At 49.6% G+C, this 25,137-nt stretch overlaps 1 protein-coding gene across 2 annotated transcripts in view; it reads left to right on the top strand.

Moving 5' to 3' along the window:
- Abcc4 (ATP binding cassette subfamily C member 4) overlaps nt 1-25,137 on the top strand; it is a 212,594-nt gene that overhangs the window by 33,098 nt on the left and 154,359 nt on the right. For both annotated transcript variants that reach the window (XM_021637101.2, XM_021637102.2), the window contains exons 2-4: nt 3,713-3,823; nt 4,342-4,462; nt 15,987-16,211. In XM_021637101.2, coding sequence (XP_021492776.1) covers nt 3,713-3,823; nt 4,342-4,462; nt 15,987-16,211 — 457 coding nt within the window. The remainder of the gene's footprint in view (nt 1-3,712; nt 3,824-4,341; nt 4,463-15,986; nt 16,212-25,137) is intronic.

Raw genomic sequence — 25,137 nt, 5'->3', positions numbered from 1 at the left:
CTCATGCCGTGTTAGATTGCCTTCCCGGGAAAGGACACTCTGGGCCTGCTCAGGATGATGTGGCCGTCAGCTTACAGAAGATTTCATCCGTTCAGAAGCTGTTGACTGTGCAGTCTGTCCACCAAGCACCGTGCTTGGCAGCAGAGGTCCTGAGTAGTGGGGGTAGTCACTGCTCTGGAGAAGTTAGTCAGCGTCAGGCAACGATGAAATGAGGCTGTGGCAAGAGACGGAAGAAGGTCGGGAGCACTGGGGTCAAGGATGGCTCATTTGACAGTGGCCTGATAGTGCTGACTAAATTCCCGAAGGGATAAATCAGAATGAAGGCACCAGTTGACCTGGGTCGCCATGAAGAGCATTCTTGCTTAACTATAGAGACGTATTTGGAGAAGTTGTCACCAGGAGCTCTGATAACCTTGTGTGTGCATGCACAAATTAAGATGGTACTTGTAATATCTTAGGGATTAACATAGCATAACCAGTTATTGTCGGTCAGAATGTCAGTGTGTGGCATTTATCACACAGATGGTCAGAGATAGTTTCTTATCACAGTGTGCTTGATGGACACCAAAATAAACTGTATGTCTCAGCCAGGATTTTTGAGATTTGGGTAGTGAGAGAGCCCGGGGGAACCAATTTGTGGCATCTTCTAAAGAAAATGGTGAGTCTGTTTTTAGTTCATATTTTTAAATTTAATATCACACCCTGTGATACAAATGCAGTCACCTGCTTGGTCTCATTGGACACAACTGTATCAATGTTGCTTTTCTGCTTCCTTCGTTTTCTTCAAGGGGGTTGGTTCTTGGGTTTGAACTCAGGGCCTGTGCATGATAATCAGTTGTTTGGTTAATTATCTATATTCCCTGGACCCTTTCATTACTATTATGTTTCTTCTCCGAGTGGGTTTTACCTGCTGATTGAAAACAAAACCCACCATAAACCGTATCAGCCAGTTTAAGCCTAAACATGCTAATGAATTCCACTTAGAAGTACTGACTGGAAAATACCAGACGTTCTCCTGGAAGAAAGGGCTCAGGCGTGTGGGCGGCGTCTTAGACATGTCTGGGAGCCCACCTACATTGAGCCAGGGCAGGGGAGGTGACAAGTCTTCTGAAAACTTCTCGGGGAGGGTGGTGAGAAAGAGGTGAGCTGGTTGCCTCTTCTCCGTGATCCCTCGGGATCTCTTGGGTGGATGAGGCAGGGGCATTGGAGCTTCTTGCAACCCCAGCTTTACATTCGAAGTCCTTGTAATGCATGCCATAGCCTTGGGGAACTCTCATAGCCCCCAAAGGTCTGTGCCTTTGCAGTGACTGAGCGAGCTGTGTGGAAGTGACCTTGCTCCCTGGAGCTGCTGAGTACAGAAACCCCTGGGCAGCAGCTTCTCCAAGGGGAGAGCAAAGTCCCCTGTAAAACACACCATGATGACAGATGTGTGCTTGACTCAGTAATCTCCTCTACCAAGGCTTTCTGGAAGGACCCACATTTAATTGCCCAAGGAGAGGCAGAGACGTACGTTCCTTGGCTTTCTGAAGCTGTCTCACAAAGGCTGGCAGGTTGCTCCTGTGGGCAGGGTGGGGGAGGGCTGGACCCGTCAGTGTAGAAGTTACCGCGGCTGAGCTCCCTCGGAAGCACGTTTAGATCAGGACAGTGGCTGACCGTTGTCTTCTGGAGCTGTGTGTTTTTCAGAGCCACAGCCCAGACGATCCTTGTGGCACCTGCAGATGACCTTCCATTTACCCAAGGCTGATAGAGAGAGACAGACAGAGAGCATGCCCTGCACAGCCGTCACACAGCCAGAAAGTAGCCCTGTCTAGATTCTAAGGCTGGAGAGCACATTCAGACTTCTCACTAGAGAGTGCTTTTCAGGGCTCTGTCACCAGCCAGCTCCAGTGCTAAGGACCCGAGTTCAGAAGAACTGTAGAATAAAGGACCCAGCAGGTTTTCATATCTGGTTAGTGATAAATTTCACTGATATGTAATATAGCAATATGAGTACACTGATATATGTATATGTGTGTGTGTGTGTGTGTGTGTGTGTGTGTGTGTACACTAGGAGAAGATAATCGAGACCTAGAGGTATGTAGTGGTAGGTCACAGGGTACTGAGCTCATGTAGGAGTGGGGTGGGGATGGCAGAGGCCGGGGAGGAGGCTGAGCCCTCAGTGCTGGGCCTGGCTAAGAATCCTAACTCCTAGCTTCCACACTGAAATTCCTTGGAAGAGCCTAGCTCCTGGGGTTGGCCAAGCTTAGGGCTCAGTTTCTGCGATTGCATCCCTGATGACTTACAGCTTCACCAGACATTCTTGGAGCACCCCTGACTCCCTGCTTTTGCCCGTGGTATTCTAGAGCGATCCATCAGTCAAAAAGAGGAAGCTGACCTCTGCTTTCGGAGGTTAGTTGTCTGGCCTTGGAAACACCAATAAAATCACATTTACCCTTTAGTTGTCTCTGCACGTTATTATTTAAGTGATTCTTATAGGATGGTTACGACTTTGATTTTATTAGTAAAAAGAATGAAAAGTATTTATATCAGATTTTTTGGGGGAGTCCTCTGCTTACTATTTTTCTTTAAAAAAATTAAAAGTAATTTGTAGATAGATAATTAGAACTTATATTAATATCCTTAGATTGTAGTTTTCTTTCTGTTGCTGTAACAAAGCACTGGGGGGTGGGGAAGACAACAAAAAAGAAAAGGTTTATTTGGCTTCACATCCAGCTCACAGCCGTAACTGAGGGAAGTCGGGGCAGGAGCTCAAGCTGGAATGGCAGCCGGAACCGTGGAGGGTGCTGTTTTCCGGCTCTCTCCTGGTTCACGCTCAGCTAGCGTTCTTATACAGCTCTGGACCTCTCATCCAAGGATGGCGCCTCTCACACTAGTTAACAACCAGGACAAGCCTGGCACAGACACAGTCCCGTCTGATCTGGGCCGTTCTTCAACAGAGACCTCTTCTCAACTGTAGGCTGCGTCAAGGTGACAGTTAAAGCTGACTGGGCGCCTCTTTCCCTTCAAATTTTCATGAATGAGTTTTTAGCTTCTCTTGGTGATTTTGTTTTCTCTCTTTTTGGGGGAAACGGGTATACTGAGGATTGAACTTAGGGCCCAGTGCATACTAAGCAAGTACTCTACCAGTGAGCAACACCCGTCGTGTCTGCTGGTGAATTCTGCTGCGTGTCACCTGGGCAGGAGCTGGCTGAGTGAGGTCTCCTGGATTCCTCTGCTGGCCCGTGGTTATAGCTCACGGCCAACCTTACGCATTTGGATCCTCAAGTCCCCCAGATTTGTCGGACCCCTCTGCCTGGCTTTTCTGTCCTTGGATCTGTCTTCATGATTCCTTGGCTTATTTTGTGGTATAAGAAGATACTCACAGTCCATCTCGTCCTTCTCTGCCCTGTAATTTGCCCTTTCTTTAAGGAGCTCTTGTTTCCTCTAAGGGAGAATGGAATGAAGGAGTCAAGAGCTGGTCTCTTGATGTCAGAGTGCTCTCATTGACCACCTCCAGGGTCTCCTGGTGTGAAGAACTAGAGCGTGTGTGTGTGTGTGCCCCCGTGTGTGCCCGTATGTGTGTGTGCGTGTGTGTGTTGTGAATAGCACAGGTTCATCCTTTCTCCGTCTTTGCATTTTTAGAATATGGAGGCTGACGAAATGCACTCAGGTGAGACTGTGTTTGCACAACTGTGCAGTTCTGAATGTTTCTTCCCTTCAAATCTTTTAACAGGTGGCTCAACCCCTTGTTTAAAACTGGTCATAAGCGGAGACTGGAGGAAGATGACATGTTTTCAGTGCTCCCCGAAGATCGCTCAAAGCACCTTGGCGAGGAGCTGCAGGGGTAAGTAAGTGGAAAGCATTGCAGGGTGAAGCCAAGTGTGCGCATTCTGGCGTGAGCAGGCTTGGCCTCCTCCTGGGTCCCTTGCTTTGCCTCGGCCTTCTGGATCATCATTCCCCCAGCATTGCTTGCTCCCCTCAGGGTGTCTCAGCTTGTCTGACTGAGTGGCCCTGGGAAAGAAAACCTGTGTTGATAGAGGTGGGGAGAGCCTGCTCCTCAGGCACTTTTCCTGATAGCTGTCCCCACCGCTGTTTCCACTCAGGCAGGTCCCTGCCTTCTCTAGTATTACGGTTGCTGTCATCCAGCAAAGCTCGGCAGGACCTTGTTCCCTGACGTGTACCCCCTGGAGGCTCGTTTTTCTGGTGCAACAGACTCTGCCTCACACATCTTTCTTGGTCCCTCGGGACAATTAGCCAGTGTTTTGCAGCATCCTCGGGATAACCCGGTTATAAACACTTACCTCCCTGCTTTACTCAACGGCAGTGCGTACAGTTCCTGACTCAGCTCTTGTCCTGCTCTAGGTACTGGGATAAAGAAGTTCTGCGAGCCAAGAAGGATGCACGGAAGCCTTCCTTAACAAAGGCCATCGTCAAGTGTTACTGGAAATCCTACCTGATTTTGGGAATCTTTACGTTAATTGAGGTAAGTGTCTGCTATGCCCTGGCAGCTGTCTCTGAGTTGTACCAGGAGGGGGCATGCTAGCTGTCAATCATGTCAAGTGGGCGGGACCAGTACCTGGAAGAAGCCAGTGGGGTTTGAAAGGGTGTTGAGCTAGGGGAAGCAGGACGACGAAGCCAGTTATTGTATGTCTTTGGAATGGGAGATGCTCGCGTGACTAGAGCTGGAGGACATTCCCGTTTCTTCTGACTAGTTGAAATGCACTGTTACAGCTCAACAGTTAAGAGCGCTTACTGCTCTTGCAGAGGTCTGGGGTTTAGTTCCCAGCACCCCATGGTGGCTCACAGCCCTTCCTGAGTCCAGCTCAACAGGATACTACGTTATCTTCTGACTTCTGTGGGCTCCAGCATATCCACAGTGCACGCACATTACCCTCAGGTACACACATGCGCGTACACAGCGAATAGACAGGTCTCGGAGGACGTTTAGAGCCCGGTGCCGTAGGAAGCTCGCGTGTTTCACAGCACAGTGTGAATGCTGGCCTTCGATCGCTTCTGTGAGCGCAGAATGGTCTTTGATCACTCTTGAGGAGACATGTCCTGTGCTTCAGAGGAAGTACATTTGGACCAGAGCCCAGAATAACTAGTGCCCAACAAGTAATTGTTCACCTCACCATGCCAGATCTGATAAATGCTTTCCTGGGACGGCATTGTCAGCTTTCCCCTCTCAGGTAAACAAGACTTGGGGCCGTGTGCCTGAGCTAGCTGTGGAGCCCCAGAGGCCAGAACTCACTGTGAGAGCTCTCACCCTCCGGCCAATGGCTGGGCCCTGACAGCTGGACCTGCACTAGGCCGTGATCCACCCTAAGCTTTCATGCCCTCCATGCCATTCATCCTGGGCTTTTGTTCTTGTCATGGAATAAATTGCTGGCCTAAAATTGAGTTTTGGTAGCCTGGATTGCAAAGAGATACAACCAAAGATTGAAGGCCATGATAGTCTTCAGAGCCACCCATTAAGACAGACAGTCTTCTGCCTAGAAGACAGTGCCTGTGCTGGCTGGTGCCAGACAGTGCCTGCTGGAGGGGCTCCTGAAAATCTGGCTGTGTGGTTTGCCTCTTTGGTGGTGGTGTCTTTAAGAGAAAAATATTATTTGTATCTTTATTTGTGTCTGTGTGTGCTTATGCCACATACATTGGGCTGTCTGAGGAGGCCATATGAGGAGGTCTGATCCCTTAGAGCTTGAGTTACAAGGCAGGTGTGAGCCTCCTGACATGGGCACTGGGATCTGAACTGGGTCTTCTGGAAGAGCAGGAAGTACTGTTAATCACTGTGCCATTGCTCCAGCCCCCTGGTACCTTATGGCTGCTTTAGGAATGCCAGAGGTCTCAGGCGTGGTTGGACATCCTGTTTACAGAATGTTCTATAGAACGTTCTAATGCAGCTCTGCAGAGGGCTGGCTGCTGGTGCAGAGGGGACGTTCTAATGCAGCTCTGCAGAGGGCTGGCTGCTGGTGCAGAGGGGACGTTCTAATGCAGCTCTGCAGAGGGCTGGCTGCTGGTGCAGAGGGAATGTTTCTGCAGAGGGCTGGCTGCTGGTACAGAGGGAATGTTTCTGCAGAGGGCTGGCTGCTGGTGCAGAGGGAATGTTTCTGCAGAGGGCTGGCTGCTGGTGCAGAGGGAATGTTTCTGCAGAGGGCTGGCTGCTGGTGCAGAGGGAATGTTTCTGCAGAGGGCTGGCTGCTGGTGCAGAGGGAATGTTTCTGCAGAGGGCTGGCTGCTGGTGCAGGTGGCTGCTGGCTGGGAGGTTGTTGAAGGTGCACTTGGTAGGGTGAGATGAGCCAGCCTAAAGCAGGAGAGCAGGCTGCCACTGGGCATGCTCTGTGCATGTCAGAGGTGTGGAGTTCTGCTCTGTGCCATTGGAGAAAGGAGGGGGAGTGCTAGGTAATGGGAGCAGTTTGTTCCAGAGATTGCCCTTCTCATGTCTACAGAGGTGCCGAGGCCCTAGTGCCAGACAGTGAGTGCTTGCTTTGAGAGGTAGTTCCCACTGCCTGGGGGCTGTGTGTAGCTTGGAGAAAGGCCACCTCACGCTGCCGGCCAGTGGGGGTGACCTGAGGGCGAGAGACGCACACCCTCAGGCTCCTCCAGCCTGGAGTTTGTTTTACTGGTGTTGTCACAGTGATGGCATTTTTTTACGTGGCTGCCATGAGTCTCAGTTTAAACTTAGAAACAGAGCAGGCAGCAGTTTCTGTAGTACGCACGTGTGCAGTTCCCTGGCCCAGTGCGGCTATGCAGCCGTGTCTGCTGGGAGCCAAGGGAGCTCTGGCTCTGCGTAGGTCACACAGCGCGTGTGTGGTGTCACGTGACCCAGCGGCTTCACATAGGTGTGCCATCCCTTGGAGTGTCTGCCACCTGGTCCTGCTGTCTCCCGCTGTAACCAGGTACTTCACATATTGAAAGCCACATGCTTGAAGGGTGCTCTGGCTTTGCCCGAGCTTCTGGTTGTCCATAGTGTGAAAGGCTGCCCATTCCTTCTGGAGGGGACGGGGAAGGTGAAGCCCCAGATGTTGACCAGATGCCATTTCACAGTGAGCGTGAGTCTTGCTTAGTAGGATTTTTTGGGGGTGTGTGTGTACAGGGACAGAGGTACAGGGACAGAGGCTGGGTGAGCTCCGAACATCACGTTCACTCTTGTCCGGCATTCGGAGTGCACACTGCTGGAGCTGGAAGGGGTCAGAAGGCAGGAAGGCCTACAGCGCGACCTGCAGAAGGCCGGCCTCTCTTTTAGGAAGTTGCTTATTGGCAAGCCACGGCAGAAAAGTGGAGAATGGAGTGCCTGGTGAACGTGGAAGGCCTCCCCAGGAGCAGTGGTAGCAGCAGCAGTAATGCCACTGGTCGGGATCAGCCGGGCTCCTACTCAGAAGCTGTAGTCTTCTTTGGTATCGCTGGCAGTAGTACTCAGTGCCAGTTCTGTGCTAGCAGTAGTACTCAGTGCCAGCACTGTGCTGGCTATGGTATTGCTAACAGTATTACTCAGCGCTAGTATTGTGCTGGTTATGGTATCGCTAATAGTAGTACTCAGTGCTAGTACTGTGCTGGCTAGTTTTATGTTCACTTCACACAGCTGGTGTCATCTGAAAGGAGGGAACCTCAGTGAGAAGATGCCTCCTTAAGTTCTGGCTGTAGGGCATTTTCTTAATTAGTGATTGATGGGGGAGGACTCAGGCTATCGTGGGTGGAGCCATCCCTGGGCAGGAGGTCCTGGGTTCTCTAAGAAAGCGGGCTGGGAAAGCCATGAGGAGCAAGCCAGTGAGCAGCACCAGGCCGGGCAAGCCATGAGGAGCAAGCCAGTGAGCAGCACCAGGCCGGGCAAGCCATGAGGAGCAAGCCAATAGGCAGCACTCTTCATGGTCCTGCCTCCAGGCTGCTGCCCTGTTTCAGTTCCTGCCCTGATTTCTTTCAGCGATGGCCTGCAGTGTGGAAACTCTTTCCTCCCCACGCTGCTTTTGGTCTTTTATCACAGCAGTGGTCCCCGTGATGAGGACAGGCAGCGGTCAGCAGCGGCCGTGGGGCACTTCCCGGCAGTGGCAGCAGCGACAGCGGCGGCAGGGTTAGTAGGACCCACCTTCCCTGCCAGTGCTGGCGGTTTACTGAGAACTGAAGGCTCTTAAAATGCTACCTTCCAGGAACCATGTGTGAGTCCTTTATGCATGGATGCTACTCTCATTCCTTTTAGGACCTTGGTGAGGTGTGTGTGTGTGTGTGTGTGTGTGTGTGTGTGTGTGTGTATGTATGTGTGTGTATTCTTATTATCAGCAAGCCCCTGAGTACCAAGTTGTCATGTGCCCAGGGCCACCTCAAACATAAATGACACAAAGCTGATTTCTGTTTCAGGCACTCTGAGATGAGGCCAAACCTAGACTGGGGCTGGTCTGGGGTCATGAACTTTGCCCTTGGCATCTTGTGTAAAGCTTGCTTGACTTTAGCTTAGGGATAATGTATCAAGATGGCCTTGGTGCAGCGCTGGCACATGAGTTTGTCCGTTAGGATGTGGTCCGAAGAACAGTGTCTCCTGGGGCGGGAAGGTCATGCAGTACTGGAAACCGGTTGTCACTGGCGAGCCAGTGTGTCTCGGTGTGCCCCAGTGTGCCCAGATGGGCCTGGAGTCCTGTGGACAGCTGTCTGTCACCCACCCTGAGGTTGGGCTGTCTCACAAACCAAGTTTAGCATCCTCTGTTACAGCAGCAACAGGAGGACCTTGCTGGTCTGTGTCGAGACTGAGCCAGGGTCACAGTGTGTGCCATTTGCTGGGCCTGGATCAGTGGGGCTGGTGAGGGCAGCTCTTTTTCTCTGGGAGCTGGCACACTGAGCTACTTGCTGGGTCCGCTCAGGCGTCGAGGGTGAGGGTAGTGGGATTGACAGCGTTGGAGCAGATGTGGCCAGGCTTTGCCTGTTAGGGCTTTTCCATTGCAGTTTAGATAACTTTCCTGCTGGTTTATGCTCCAACGCTGCATGTGGCGGCTTAATTCCCTTAATAACGATCAGTGTTGGAGGCTTGCACTAACTCTGTCTCTGCTGTGATAGCTAGCTGGCTGCAATGCAGCGAAATCTGGGGAATGAAGAGTCATCTGTGTTCAGCCAAGAAAACCTTTGGCTTCATTTGTTTTTTGTTTGTTTGTTTTTACTTTGTCAGCAAAATGAAGCATATGTTCCTATACAAGTACTTTTCTTTCCAGAGCCTGGTGTATTGGCGCTGCTGATTTGGAGAAGTCAAAAATAGTTTCCTACGGGACAGCTAGTAAGGATCCATCCAAAATGTCCTGATGGATGTGGTGGCAAATGAGTGCCTGTTACTCGAATAGGTGGGAGGTTGAGCAAGAGGAGAGAGTTCAGGGTCAGCCTGGACTACAGACTGAAACCCTGTCTCAGAAAGCAAGAGCCATCGTCAGGTGACGTTTAAGATTTTCTGTGTGTGACTCCTGGCTAAGTTCCAGATCCTGACAAAGGCAGCACTTACTCCGGCTGCCGGTTTGAGGGCTGCATAGCTCATCACTTGAGAGAGTGAGCTGACACTGTACCCGCCGTCAGCACGTCCTCATCCTCCACTGTCAGGAGCAGAACGATGCGTGTCAGTGCTCTCCTCAGCGCTCCGCACTCGCTTTTGCCTCAGTCTTTCCACCGCAGGTGACCAAGTCTAGAAATCCCTCTCAGGCCTGGGTCATTCTGCATCCTGTTGGCCTGACATTCACAGGGCCCTGTCCTCACTGCGGCTAGCTCGGGAGCTGTTGGGATGAGCATTAGCTTAGTGGCTGCTGTTACGAAGCGATTTCTCGTTTTGTGATCTTGGCTGTTGTCTGCTGGCCTTTGGTGTTAGGCAGTAGGAGGGTGAACTCAGTGTGGCATTTTATACAGAACAGACAAGTTTCTTCGGTGCCTGGAATGCACGTGGGTCTCCTCTAGGAACACCACACAGCCATGTGACCCCTCCACACCAGCAGGGCCTTCCCTGGGTGCTAATGGGGCACCAGCAGGTAGGATGCCTCATGATGCTGCTGTAGGAGGAGCCTTGTGTTGGGATCTCCAAGTAGTGTGCTTCCTCGTCTTGGGGAAACTGAGGACTGACTGGAATGTTTGGAGAAACGATGCTGATTCTGTGAGCCAGTGGAAACCAGCTCAGAGCACACACGGGGAGTTGCCAGCATGTCTGTCCCTGTGTGCACGTCCAGAGAATTGCCAATGGGGGCAGACATGACTCTCCGTCCAGAGCGTCCACTGTGAAGAGCATGGCGGGGAGGGTGTGCAAAGGCTCCCGCCTCACATTGTGTCAGGTCTGGGGTTTGAGGTAGAAGCTGTCTTGCCTGTGGGAGAGTGAGGTTGGTGACATCAGAGGAGCCTCAGTGTATTGTCTGTTATAGGCAAGGTGCAGCAACGGTTGGTGAAGCCTCCTTTGACCTTTGGCAAGAAGGGCCACCATAGTCTGCCAGACTCCTCTGTTGTCTTGTCCTTGGCCAAGACTTTTTGTTTTTTGTTTTTTTCAAGACAGGATGTGTCTGTGTATTCCTGACTGTCCTGGACTTAGTCTGTAGACCAGGCTAGCCTCAAAATCACAGAGATCCACCTGCCTCTGCCTTCTAAATGCTGGGATTAAAGGCATGTGCCAGCACTCCCCCAGGATGTTTTTATTTTTAAAGTTTACTGGTTTATCTGTATGTATGTATGTGTGTATGAATATATGTGTGCATGCCTGTGTGTGTGTGTGTGTGTGTTTCTGTTTCTGTGCACCACATGCATGTAAACTCCACAGAGGCCAGAAGAGGGCATCAGATCTTCTGGAAATGGTGTTGGAGACAGTTGTGAGCATTGTCTGTGGTCCAGGTGGAGGCTGTAGGAGCTAGTGGAGGCTCCATCTGAGGTAATCCAACCTGTGGAACTGAGACACAAGGTCAGAGGTCAACTGGTCAGTTCCACGGTGACTTTCCCTGGGCTGATTCCTGAGGTGTGTCCAGTTCTGCATTTCCCAACTCTTTCTTCTGAGTGCCCCTCCCCTTTAGTGCCTGAGGCGGCCGGCGATTAGATGCTGTGGGGAAGATAACCCCGGCCTGGAGGGGTGGAACAAGCCTGGTGTGGTTGGTTGTGTGTGCCCTGTGGATTCTTGGGCATGATGACCTTGGATGAGAAACAAGGCAAAATGCTTTTAAGTATTTCCTTTAAAAGGTCAGAGGATGAGTTGCTGCTCTGGAGAAAGATGGTGTTCATAAGGGTAGGAAACCAGCAACTAAAACGCTATCCTCAAGTGGGGTTCTTCATGCAACACCCAGGGAAACTTGACTTTCACAAGCAACTCTGGTCAATCTGCCATGATTGTTGGCCGGTGGTCTGATTTCTGAGGCCGTTTGTGGAGGCTGATGTCTTAGCCACTGTTTATGGTGTTTGCTCAGGTCTCTTCATTTAACTTAACTCCTCTACATTCTGGGCAGAGGACGGGGGCCCAGAGCTTTGAGCCGCACTGAGCCCGCTTCCTGTCACATGGTGCAGGCAGGCCCCCCTCATATCTGCAGGACCTTCTGAGGTAGACAGGGCGGATTACCTCAGCTGTGCATGGGCACGCTCATGAGGCTTGTAAGTGGCAGACCCGGCTTTTAAAGCAAAATGTGTTATTCCCAGACACTGTGTTCCCCTCCCCAACACTCTCCTGCAGGCAATGTGGAGGGACAATAGGAGGAGGAAAATGTCTGTCCTCAACCTGTGGTACCTCTTGTTCCACCGCTTGCCACCAGGACCAAGTGCCATGGGACACTTTTCTTTCTTAGGCTTATAAGAACATCCCAAAACCACAGAACTAGACCAGAATGAGAACTCCCGTGTGCCTGTAAGTCACGCCTCTGTAACTTAGCAGCCGGTGTGGAGACTGGAGTCTTCCATGGCCGCGCTCGCTCCATTCCGGAGCCCTTCCCACACATCACATCATTTACCTGAGAACATTTCAATCTGTGCCTTTAATAGTTGAGCTTCCCTCTGTAGACTCATAGCACATTCGCTCCACAAACACTAACTAAAGCTTTAATACCACCAATGTGTCCAGCAAGGGCCCATTTCCCTCTCTGGCTTTGTTAACTAACCTACATTGTATTGATTCGTTTGAGTACCACTATATTGCGAGCTAGGGCTCTGGGGCTCCAGTGTTCTTCCCCCTCAGTGCCTTAGGTATTTGGGATTATTGGTGCAGGCATCAGTGTACCTGGCATTCATCTATTCGTTTATTCATTCATTCATTGAGTTAGTCAATGTATGTATTCTTGTGACTAAGTCTGTAGGTGTATGTGTGAGTGTGGGTTTGTTTGTCCATGTAAGTAGAGTGCCGATAGATGTCAGAAGGGGGCATAGAGAGTTACACATGGTTGTGACCTCCCGACCTGGGTGTTGTAACTTGAACTCAGGCCCTCAGCAAGCTTGTTCAACAGAGGTTCCCGAAGCCTGGGTTGGCCCGATGGCATTCCCCCTTGCGTCACTGAACTTGTTCTCCTGGCACCGGGAGTTGTAGATAAGGAAGGAGCTGAGGCCTCCCCACTCTGCAGTATGACCTCATCTGCAGAATCATCACTGCAAGGGCCCAGCGTGCGTGTGCTTGCTGTTTTCATATGTGTGACCTTAACGGGGGCCCCTGCAAAGCGGTGGCGTGGCAGTATTTTCTCACTTGATTTATTAGCTGAAATATTCTCATGCTGGGTAAGTCTGCTCTGGACAGCCTTTTGTTTATCCTGGGGTACTGTATATATTTAAAAAAAACAAGAGAATTTCTTCTTTTCTTCTAAAACTAGTTTTCAAACAGCCAGTGTCTCTTTAACTTTCTGTGCTGGGGCTGGTGAGCTGTGTGTGTTGGTCCAGAAAAGAGATTACCTCCAAAGAAGGCTGCTGCTCCTGTCTTCTGCTGCATTCCCACTCTCCTTTGGAGGTGATTCTATTTAGTTAAGTCCTTTTAAATATTATTTATTTGTGTGTGTGTGCGCGTGCGCCCGCGTGTGTAAAGGTCAAAGAACACTTTTTGGGAGTCAGTCCTCTCCTTTCACCATGACTTCAGGGATCAAACTCAGGTCATCGGGCTTGCCTTTTACCCATTGAGCCCCGGTGATGGCTTAAGGTCATTGAAAAGCCAGCTCTGAATCATCTTTTCCTTTAGTGAGCAGTGCTTCCTGAATGTTGACATTTTCCTGCTGTTTGCTGAGCTAGAGTGCTTTGTAATGTGGTCTGGAAACTTGCGGGTTGGTTCTGGGTTCCTGTGTGCTCTCGCTGGATGCGCCCTGTACGGAAGCAATCCTCACTGAAACCAGCTGTGGTCTTGCAGCTTCCACACGGCTGCTCCAACATCCCCTGCAACGGAGCCACAGAGGTGGGGCATGGCAAACAGTGGTGATGATGTTCTGGCACTGGTGTCTGTCTTCAGGACCCTCCTGTGTAGGGAGCTCCGGCCCCACACATACTGTCAGTGAGTCTGAGTCCGTGATCAGAGGGCTCTGCACTCAGTGACGCTTACATATCCTTTGTGGTCCCAATTCATGCATCTTGAGATCGCCGCTGAGGTGTAATCCCCAGATCCATCCGCTGGGTTCCTCAGTCTCTGGTCTTTAGCCACCTTGTTCCTGGCTCCCTCCTCCGTGGACTGCCCACTCCTTTCTCCCCCAGGCTCTTGGGTTTAACTACAGCATGCATGACTTTCTTTGACATTTTGTCTGGTTTCCTGTGCCTTCCTCTCATCACACAGATCGGGGACTGTGAAATTGGGCAGGAAGTGTCTCCATCCTAAGGGAACATGAAAGCTGCCAGGCACAGTGGGGACAGTGTCCCATCAAGCTCTGTACTAAGTCACTCTGCAAAGCAAAGTGGTATGCCCAAGTGCCAGTAATGCATGGAGGCCAAGTACCAAATGCTCTGCTGAAAACCTTCAAGGGCTCAGAGGTGGGCACGGGGGCCCCCCCCCCCCGACCACATGTGGCTCAGATGAGTGAGTCCCAACACAAAACCACACACTTACTTAAAACTTTCATTTTTTTTCTTCTTTTTAGATAGGGGTTGGAGGGTTAGGAAACCGACCGTGTGGTTCTAACTGAACTTTGTAGATAATGGTGTGGACCAAAGGAGCCCAAAGGTTGGGGTCTTGAGGGATCACCTTGGACTCTAATAGTTCCATGAAGTTTCAGTTGAGAATTTTGCTGACAACAAAGGGCAGGAAGCTTCTTTGGTAGGGCACTGAATGGTATCCAAGATGAAGGTAGGGCTTTCTTTGAGACAGCCTCTTCTGTGTAGTTCACGCTCCTCCAGACCCTTGTCTTCCTGCCTCTTCCTGCAGATTCTGGGATTACAGGCACGTGTGCATACACTCCCAGCTTTGTTTCCACCTTCTCCTTCCAGTTCCCAGAAAGCTTGATTCTATTCAGTTAGCAGGTTGGTAAGCACTTTTGTAGTTGTCTCACTGTGTCTTCCTGGGGAGGCAGGGAGAACAGGTCGGTGGAAGGAGGGTAAGGACTGGCCAAAAACTAGGCTTGCTCATTTCGAGCCCGGTCACTTACGTGGATTGCTAGATGCCACGTTCCAGCTGGAGCACACAGTTCCCTAGTGGTGACCGACCTGCCTTTTTTTGGTTACCTTCTTTCCCTGTATTCACCCAGTCTTCCGTTGTTCTCTCTGTCACTCTCACTCTCTGGGAGTCCCAGGCGGTCAGGACAGTGTGCAGCAGGCAGCAACAACTCCATGATTACGTCAGGCAAATTTGGAGTGGTGGGAGTTAACCCGGGCTCCTGGCGGAGGGCCCAGGTCAGTGTGCTGCCGACCTGGCTGTCCTGGCTTCTCCTAGGCCTAGGTCTCCTTGTGAACAGAGGGGCCTGGTCTTCTTGTGCTGATTCTCTGCACTTCTGGAAAGCTGTGCTTGGGGGTGGAAGTGGCAACGAGCCTCTGAGTCCCTGGAGTCTGATGACCTTTGTTGTTCGTGCCTGCATGCGTGTGTGTGTGTGTGTGTGTGTGTGTGTGTGTGTGTGTGTGTGCAGAGTGTGAGATTTGGTGTTGTGGCTCATGTGAGGGGCTGAGGCATCTCCTGTAAATGTGCTGACTGGCACTGGTTGCTTGGAAACCTTACTGACTTTGTTTCTGTTTGTCTCCTTCTCTTTCCCTGCCTCTGGGGTTAGGCTGCTCACACCATGTGGATAGAAAACAGCCATCAAAAGCACGATTGTTGGCTGTTTGCAGGTCTATGTTGCTTAAAAGGAAAAGCTGTTCAAATTTAATGTTTGAAAGCTTTCCAAGCCTAGGTTTTGTCCTTGAGGAGGAGGAAATGCTGTGAGCCTGTGTATTTACTTTTGGTGACTTGGGTTTGCATTTTTTTTTTTTTCCATGAGGGAGAGGTGTGTCGAGATTTTCAGGGAGGAAGTGGGTTGGAGGTGAGTGGCCTGTGAGTCAGGAAACTACCTGTGGTGTCCTGAGGGCTCAAGTTCTTCCATGCTGGGCAGAAAATGGCTTCCTCTTAGCTTCAGTAGGTAAACCCCAGGACCTCTCACCTCATTGGTATAGGACGTTGAATTTTGTTTTAGAGAATAGATGGTTATTAATATTGAGGGGGAAGTGTCCTGAGCGTTTGTGCCTCTTGTGAATGGCTCATACCTTCACTTCCTGGTAGGCTGGGTGGGACGCTGAGTGGCCGTAGGAAACAGGGTGGATCAAGCGCTGGCATATCTGAATTTAAGGAAATCACTAGCCCGTTTCCTTTTTGGCCACTTTTTTTTTTCCCTTATTCACTTTCGGCCAGGATTTATTTGGCAGCCTGCTGGTTGTGCTTAAAGCTGATTCTGACATGTGTTCAGCATCCTCTGCCTGGGCCAGTCACAGTGTGCTCTGTGACTGTGAGCTCGAGTTTAGGGTGGAATGCTTGTTTGCCGTGGTAATGATGAGAGCGGCTTCGTTTTCCTCAGGTCAGGGATGAGTGGCAGATGGAAGGAAAGCTTGTGCTGAGAAGAGTTGGTGCGGTTCCATCCCTAATGAATGCTTTTCTTCTTTCTCTCTTTCAGGAGAGCACCAGAGTGGTTCAGCCCATCTTTTTAGGGAAGATTATTGATTATTTTGAGAAGTATGATCCCGACGACTCTGCGGCTCTGCGCACAGCCTATGGCTACGCCGCGGTGCTGTCGGTGTGCACGCTCATTCTGGCCATACTGCATCACCTGTACTTTTACCACGTGCAGTGCGCTGGCATGAGGCTGCGAGTCGCCATGTGCCACATGATTTACCGAAAGGTAAGTGATAGTGACCTGTTAAGCGTGTGTCAGCCGAAGCCTCGGGAGCATCAGGAAACGCTCCCGCAAGTTAGAACTATGTCGATACACTGGGAGTTGTGGCACACGCCTGCACTCTCAGTGCAAGGAAGCAGGAGCAGGAAGTCAGAGGTTCAAGGCCCTCTCAGACTGCCTGATGTGACCCAACCGTGAAAACAAACTGAGCCACACTGGGGGAGCTGGCTGTTTGGCTTGGGCTATAAAATTTATTGTTGCTATTCTTACTTATTCTGCACAGCTTCCCTGTGTAACCTAGCCGTCTCCTCTTGTTCTCAGATGTGGTTGCTTACAGTACCAGGCAGGCTGTTAGGTCTGTCGTAAAGTCTAGGTTAAAAAATAAAAGCAGAAATGATTTTTCAGTGTTTTCATAGCTAAATCTCATAGCTGTATTCATGAAACATCTTTTGTTAGTCACTAAAATCTTCACCGACATCAAAGTTGTACCAAGCAGTGATCTTCAGGGAAGCAGGGTCTTCAGAACTAAGCCTAGGAGGAAACGCTGTCTCTGAGAAAGGAAATTATGTCTTACACCAGCTGTCTAATTTGTCTCAACACCTTGCAGGCCGTATCGCAGTTATATGCCTTGGTATAAACAGATTTATTTTAAACTTAAAAAAAGTAGTTTTGGGGAAAACCTTAGCTTCCAGGTTGCTTGTTGTTCTTAGTTTTGAAGTGTGTTGCATCTCTCTCCTCCTGAAGTTTTAAGGATGAGACCTCGTGTGATGCACCCGGCTCAGCCATACAGGGGATCACTCTTGCTTGTCCTGATTGGAATAGTTATGCAGGACATCATCAGAAAGCCGTTCCTGCCAGAAGGACAGGTGTCAGGGGCTGAAGACTCTATCTACCCATCATGCATCAGTCCACCATGGTCTCTTCCTTCCCTGTTCTTACTTCAAAAAAGATTCCTTTATTTTACTTTATGTGTTTTCCCTGTATGTGTACACACACACACACACACACACACACACACACACACGCACACCCATGTGCATGGTATTTGGTGGCTAAAGACCCAGGTCCTCTGCAAGAGCAACACGTGTTCTTAATTGCTGAGCTGTCTGGACAGCCAGTTGCCTGATTTTTTTGAGGTGTGTTCCATCAAATGGTTGGAATCACCACACCGTTTAACGTCCTGTGGTTCATTTAGAACTTCTGTGGATTTTCTCAGCAAATGGAGTCTCCCAAGCATGTCTTCCTTTGAGCAGCAGCAGCTTTAGAAACCTCAGAGTTGCGTGGTTCGGGGAGCCTGGCACCTTAGAATCTGTTTTAGGCTCCAGCAAAGAGAGTTCTCTTTGTGACGTGGCACTAGTGACTGTGTCTGTAGAGTTCGATCAAGGCGTCTTCACTGTCGTCATGACTGCCGTGTCTGTGGTCCATCATCTCTTCTCCTATGTAGGAGAACACTGAGGTGTCTCTATAAATTATCCAGAGTTTAATCTTCCTGGATGCCACTTAGTTCCCTCAGTGCTAAGGGATTTTACTACCACTGGGCTGTGCACACTGCACACACACCCATCAGGTAGGAGCTGCCAGTTCGGGTAATCAGAGCTCTTGCACAGGTGAGCGCACCTGTTTTTCTTCCTGTTTTCCTCTGTCGATGCTTTGGGACTGGCCTTTGGGAAATCTGATCTAGCTAGGTGGATTTGCTCACCTGACTGTACGTAAGCGTCTTCCAGAGGTGTTAAATTGTTGGTATGGTTCTCCCGAAAGAATCTCTGTTTATGAAAGTGGGGAGTTGCTGGGGTCAAACGGAGACTTAGGCTGAAACTCTAGAAACGTGGGAAAGATGTATTTCCTCTTGCCTGCCTTGTGCAGGAAGTATGCCAAGGTGAAGCAATAAGATGCTTCATCTCAAGGACTGCTTCTGCAGTTCATCTGGAAGCCCTTTGCAGAAGCTGCAGCTCAGGGATGTCCAGGCCTCACTGCCCACTCCATGGTTCTTGGAGATCAGTGGGTGGGATCAACGAGCATTAGGCTCATGGCATTAGTGTGTGGAAATGAATGACCCCAGGAGATGGATCTTATATAAAAATGTCCTGTCAATCTGGAGAGATGGATTGGTGGATTAAAGTGCTTGACATGCAAGCTGGAGGGCCTGAGTTTAGATGCCCAGACCCCAAATAAAAGCCAGGTGGCATGGCAGCTTGGCCTGTCTGTAGCCTTAACACATAGGTGGAGACAGGGGACCCCCTGGGCAGATTGCCTAATTAGGCTAGTTGAACTGGCACCCTTTGGGTTTCCTGAGAGACCATGCCTTAGTAAATAAAGTGGAGAACAGTTCTTGAAGAGCCTGTCACCAGGGTCTCTGGTCCTCACATGTATAGGCATATTCACCACACATGTATACATGTAATGACATCACTTGTCATGTATTTGCTGTCACAGCTTTAATAAAGTTACACAGGTGTTGCATTATCATCTTCCCTGGTTTTGGAAGTTATTATGCCTTGCTAACCCCATTCCCTGGAGAGTCATGTCCCCTCTATCAGGAGACCAGTGTTTTTTCTTTACCAGTTGACTGGGTCTTGTGCAGCTTCAGGTCTCATGAGGTCTGTTGTCTGGCTTCATTGTGAGAGAGGACCAGGCGGGATGAAGTTGGCAGCTCTAGTGAAGGGGAGAATGAGCTGAAGGCAACTGGGCCCTCCCCTCCCACGGCCTCCTGGACCTGTGTCTCTCACTATCTGAGACCTTGGCTTGGGGTCTCCACAGAATTGAACTTAGCTAAGGTCTGCATGTGGACACACAAGATGATGGTCTCAGCACCAAGGAGGCTCTTACTATTCTGTTTTTCCTTATAAAACACATGAGGCACAGAGCGTCTCTCCCCTAAGATCACTGGCCTAGTCTGCTGTGGGTTTCCTGTGTTCAGTTTGAAGAACCAAGGCAGGTCCGATTTCTGAGGAATAGATTGTGAGGGTGGCTGGCTTGCTTTGAAGGCTGACGTTGAGTGTGTTATTCTGTTCTTGCTCTGCGGGGTGGACTTCCCGATCTGTTCTGGATGGAATTGCTGGTCTTCACTAACTTTAGAGTTCCATGAAAGGAAAGCTGGTGGGAAGAAACTGGTTCTCTGTTCCATCTTCTGAGGTGAGTTGGCTCTGCAGGCATGTCAGCTTCCCTTTGTCTGTTCTTACAGTTCTGTCTTCGGAGACCATATTTAACGAGGCTATCGCTTGGTGAATTGAAAACATGGACCTGCTCTGGGGATTGGGGAAAGGCAGTTGGTTGGGAGTTTGGCAGTATCCGTGATGCGAAATTCATGAATCTCAGATCGGAGATGATTTTGTTTTTATTTTAAACTAACTGTAGTTCAGTGTGGACTATTCTGCCTTATGTTTAGATACGCCCGTCTTGATACTTCAGCCTCCCCAAAGCAAGGGCCGTCTTGTGGCTTGATCTGGTATTTGACTGTTGGTCTGTGGTTAGGCGTTCTGGAGCTGTGCAGGGAGGACCCTGAGGGTATTGTCCCAGCGAACCCATGTGGTGTTTATGGTAAGCGGTACTCTGGCAGGACTTTCTGTCCTCACACTGCTATCTTAACAGTTGACAATTAGAATTAACTGGTAGAACCTTGTACATTATTGCAAGAGTTTAACACTTTTCTATCAAATCACTTATTATTTTATTTCTAATATGAACTTGCACCCTGACTGGGCATTTTGTGGGACGTTAATCCTGTCAGAGAACAAACTGCCATTCTCGTAACGTGCTAACGAAGAGCCAAGAGGGCCTGTTCTGATTTCTTGGTTAGAAACATAAGCTAGCAGGGCGAGGAGTCCTTTTCTCTCATGGAGGTTATTGCTGCTGCATCTATGGAGACAGCAATGGCAGCAGCATCCTGCCGGGACCCTGAGAGTGCTGTGTGGCCTGTGAGAGAATGCTGTGGAGGTCAGTGGCTCCCGAGTTGTGCTGTTTTATTGCATTTGTGTGTGCTCGGGAGAACTTTAACCCCACCCGATGCTGGCTTCTGCTTGCAGATACTCTAATTTAGTTGTTAGAGATAGAGTTTCAAGTCTCTCATACAACAGCAGTGAGCCTTGCTTGCACATTTGTCTTAACTTGACTGCACAGGGTGGCAGCCTGTGGCTCACAGGCCTGTCCTCTTCAGCAGTAAATGGCACTGCTGCGTTGCGGGCACATGCCTCAGTGACGCTGCCCTGTCAGCCTGGACGGAGTGTCTGAGGTGGGCCGGGTCTCCTGGGGAGGAGTGCCTGGGAGTTGACTCAGGGGCCCGGGTACCGATAGGAGGGGCTGTGGCAGGTCAGGTGGGATGGACACTTTAAGCCTGGGACTTCAGGAGCTATCAGACCTGGATTTCAGTCTCAATTTTTCCCTTTTTTGGGTTTTAAAGTTTTATGCAGAGAAGTACGTTGATTTCTCACAGCCTCAGTTTCCTGGTCTTAAAATGGCATAAAAGAGACCTGCTTCATGGGTGTCCTGTCCCCAGGATAAAATAGCACTTGGGATGGAATAATCATGTTATTATAGTAGGCTTATGGCTTCTGGGATGATCCTGATGGTTGGTGGGAATGTGTGTCAGGATCTAGGTAGAGCGTGTTTTGAACACTGAAATGGAAGTGTGAAGAAGAAATTTAAGGACAGTATCACATCAGGTCCAAATGATGGACCCTGGTCACAGGCTTAAGGCAGGGGTGGGTGGTAAAGAGAGCAGGTGGATGGGTAGGGCTGGAATAATTTAAGGTGAGGGGAGGGGGTGTGCATTTAGTTGACAAATGGCAGCCATTGGCTTTTTGAGTAAGGAATGAAGGAATGACTGATCAGGGTGTGGCTTCATCATCTACTGGCAGCTTGATCCACTGGTGGCTTCATCATCCACTGGCAGCTTCATCATCTACTGGCAGCTTCATCCACTGGTGGCTCTCTGCCCTGTGCTACAAAGGGTCTCCGATAACCTTGGGAATGAAAAGAATCCAAATAGGAGTTGCCTCGCGGTCTCTTATGGGCCGTGCAGTGTGTCAGCCACGTTCAGTGTGTTTCGCCTTTGATGAGGCACGCATGTCTCCGCTCTTAATGTCCTTCCAGGAGGAGCATTGTGGGTTACTGTGAGAAGACGGCTCGATTCATCTCGTGGGGTGACTGAGGTAGTGCCATGCAGAGTAAATGATAAGTTAACGAACAGAGAGCCCAGACTCCGTCATCCTGAAGTTAATTATCTGTGCATGTTCTCTCCCCATCCTTGTCCATCATCCCCTTACACAGTTACTGCAGTCTGTAGGTTTGTCACCTGTGGCACCTCCGCCATCATCGTGGGCTTTCCCTGACAGCGCGTGGCCTCCTTGGCGCGTGTCTTGAGGTGTACACACCAAAACCTATCTTCCGATGGGCTTGGGGTCCATCATTTATGTAGACCGTTGACGGTAGCAGTGCACTGTGCCACTTGTGGGGCGCTGATCCCATATAGGCAATGGGTCGTGGGACCCCCGAAGGTAGACTGTATGAAGAGTCTAACCACTAGCCTCAAAGGAAATGCTAGTGGGCTTTTTTTTTTCTAAAAAGTTTCATAAAAGTTCTTGTACATTTCCACCAAAACTTAGTCCCCTCCCCCCCAAGAAGTCTTCCTATGCTTTGGCTCTATGGAATGCCACTTAATGTTGAGTCTGCTGTTTTCAAATGAATGACGTTCCTTTGCGCCTGACTACGTTAGCATCAACTCAAGAGCAAGGATTACGTATACAGAAAGCATCTTAGTTGCCTGCGTTTTGACATACACATAAACAGGACTTGTTGTCATCGAGGTATTGATAACGTCTCCTCTCTTGCTTAGAATGCCCCTTTCTGTCTCTTTCTGTCAGCCTTGCCTCCTCGCCCCAGCTGATTAAATTTTATCACCGCTGATTAAATTTCTGTTATCATAGATTGATTTTTGTCCTGATATGGTGGAGTAGTTGGATTCACAATGTTGACCTCTAAATTCTCTTTCTCACCTCTGCAGAATGCTTTTGAGGTGCCCCCTCCAACAGTCCTGTATGGAGACTGTTACTGAGTTATTGATTTATTTTGTGAGAGGTAGCCTGTGTTAGCCTCCAACCAAGAGGAACACTCCCGTCTCAGACTGCCAAGCACTAAGTGCTAAGCTTCCAGGCCAGAGACACAGACCCGGTCTGCGGATATTCCTTCCTGCTTTTTGTAGGATTCACTCACGTGCCGCTGGACTTCCGGCTTGCTTCCAGGCTTTGGCTGTTAGGAGTAAAGGTGCCGTCAATGGTCTTTTATGTGTCTGTGAGCAGACATCACTTCTTTTAGACGAACTCCCCACAGTGGGATGTTCAGCTCCCATCGTGAGTGTGCATCCCTTCGAAGAAATTGCTGAACGATGTTTTATTTATTCTATATTCAGTGCTAAAACTCATGTAGAACCTCGGGTGTTGGTTTTTGTTTTATCGATGACTGACAGCATTGCAGATTTCTTTGGGCTTCTTTGCTGCTCAGGTCTCCACTGGGTGAAGGAACAAATCCAGCGCCCATCGTGTTCACCTGCCCGCCAGTGAGCAGTCTTCAGCGAGCCTCTGCTTGTAGCTCCACACCTTCGTTAGTGCACTCCATCCCAACTGGACGGCACCCTCAGCAGGCCTGCCACACAGCAGGCAGCTAGCCATCACTTCTTGGTCTTTGGGGACGGGTGGGCCGGCTGCTGGCCCCACCTCTGTTAGCCGCCTGGACCCCTTGCTTCTGATGTCAGTGATGCCTGGTCATTGCATGTGTCTCTGTAGTCAGGGTTTCTAGTTGCTCTGGCTGAGCTTTTGACATCTCTTTCTCTGACTGATTTCCTTTCAGAGATTGGTCCGCATGTGATTTGGGGTGTCTGATAACCTTGAATCTTTCATTTACTTTCAGAAAATATTTGCCTGGTGGCTCTTTTGTTGTGCTTGCTTTTTAACTCTATTTTGTTTGGGATATTTAAGCCTCTTCCTCCCTTTCACCAACCCTTTAAGCCTAGGTGTGAGGGAGAAGGTTAGTGGAGAGGGGCCACAGGCCCTGTACTTCTCCCTGCTGTTTAGGGTCAATGGGTTCTTTGGGGCTGTACCAGTCTCCATCAACAGCAAACGCAGCAGGTAGTCCCTGTGTGTCTCCTCTAAGCTGCTGTGCCGCAAAGCATCTCTCCCGTGTCTCCAAGCCACCGCAGTTCTTCTCAGGTCTCTCCAAACTGCCACCACCCCTTCTCCTTCTGGGCTGTCCAATTTCTGTCCCTCCGAGAGCTAGACCACGCCCCTCTCTGGAGGCATACATCAGCTGTGGACAGATTAAAGCCCAAACTAAAAACCCCACACTTGGGATTAAAACAAAAACGTATTTACATAACATACCTGAGTTTTTAAAGAAACCAAAACTTCCATTACACTCTTTGTTTTGATATTCTAGGTTCTTGAAACTAACTTTTACTTAGCGTATGAAATAGTGTATCGCATTGTAACATTTTCATGTGTGTGTTGTTTGTGGTGTGCACATGCCACCCACTGTCCTCCCTTGTCCCTGACCCCTGTATCTTTTAAATTCTTCTGTTTTGACTCATTCTTAACACTCTTCTTTCTCAGACCGCTAGTTCATCTAGGCCACGTGACGTCTCTTACTGTTCCATTTTATTATCTCTGTCACTTTAAAATTCTTACTGAGAGCACTCAGTAATTTTTTGAAAACCACTTTAGCATTCTTTTTGGCTCCAGAGTATCGATTGTGTTGCTTCTTTTCTTTGTCCTTTCTTGAAAATGTCTGTCTTTGGTCATACTTCCTCTTAACTCTTCCAGCATATGTTTTCCTCAATCCTTGCAACACATTTATAGTACATTCTTTAAGTATTTTAAGATTCTCCGTCTGACCAATTTGGATTTGCTTTAATTGGGGTGGGCATTGATTTTTTGTTATAAAGACCACCTTCTTGTGTTAATTTCAACTTCCCATTTCCTGTGTGTTCGAGGTTTGAAATTGTAAACTGTATTGTACATGCATCCTCAGTGTGTCTCTGTGCTTCTAACCCCTTCCTTCTGAAGAGCTCAGGACTTTGGTGCTCACTTTGAACTCAGTAGGCTTTGCTTCCATGAGGCAGGGCTTTGGAAATCCTACAGTGAGCCTTCACCACCAGTAACTGGCTAGGACTCAGCTTTCCAACCCTGAGTTTGAGGGTCTTGGCAGGTTTGTTTTAGTTTTGTTAGGTTGTTTTAGGTGGGAGTTCCTTACTGCAATGCTGTCTGCATGAGCTCTGCTGTTGTTTTCATGAAAGCCTGGCAGGAACAGGTTCAAGCAGGAGGGATTTATTTTGGCTTATGATTTTCAGAGGTTTGGTCCAGAGGCTCTGTGTCTCTGCATCTGCTGTGAACAGCATAGTGAGGAGCTTGTGATGAAGCAGAGCCATGCACTGAGTGATAGGTAGGAAGCAGAGAGGCCACATCTATTGTTTGCAGAACACCGGCAGCATGCCAAGCTCCCAACGTGAGCCTCCAGGGACACACCATGATGGACGTCCTTTTCTGAGGCGGTGCTGCCCTGTGCATTGTGGGATGCTGAACAGCAGAGTCCTTTGTCTCAGGCATCTGTCCTGCACACTGTCTGTTTTCTCTGCAAACACTAGCCTCATCACTGTCCTGCTCCACTGCAGTTTATGGCGGAGCAGGAGGTGTGGGCCAGCATGGATGTTCATGAGCTGCAGAGCCAGAAGCCCTGTGTGTACCATGCAGGGTGTGTTCTTACCTTCCATGCGTGACAGACACAGTGATGCTATATGTCAGAAGAGGGTCCATGGGTTTTGTCTTGAGTCACATGAGTGCTTCATAAAACATGCCCCTCCCCACCCCTCACTCCCCACCCCTCACTCCACACTCCTCACTCCCCACCGCTCACTCCCCACCCCCAGCCAGGGGTGTCATCTCCGTCC

The sequence above is a fragment of the Meriones unguiculatus genome, chromosome 9 (assembly GCF_030254825.1).
Source record: "Meriones unguiculatus strain TT.TT164.6M chromosome 9, Bangor_MerUng_6.1, whole genome shotgun sequence".
Classification (NCBI taxonomy): domain Eukaryota; kingdom Metazoa; phylum Chordata; class Mammalia; order Rodentia; family Muridae; genus Meriones; species Meriones unguiculatus.
The sequence above is the reverse complement of the archived record's forward strand: the minus strand, read 5'-3'. Positions and strand labels throughout refer to the sequence as shown.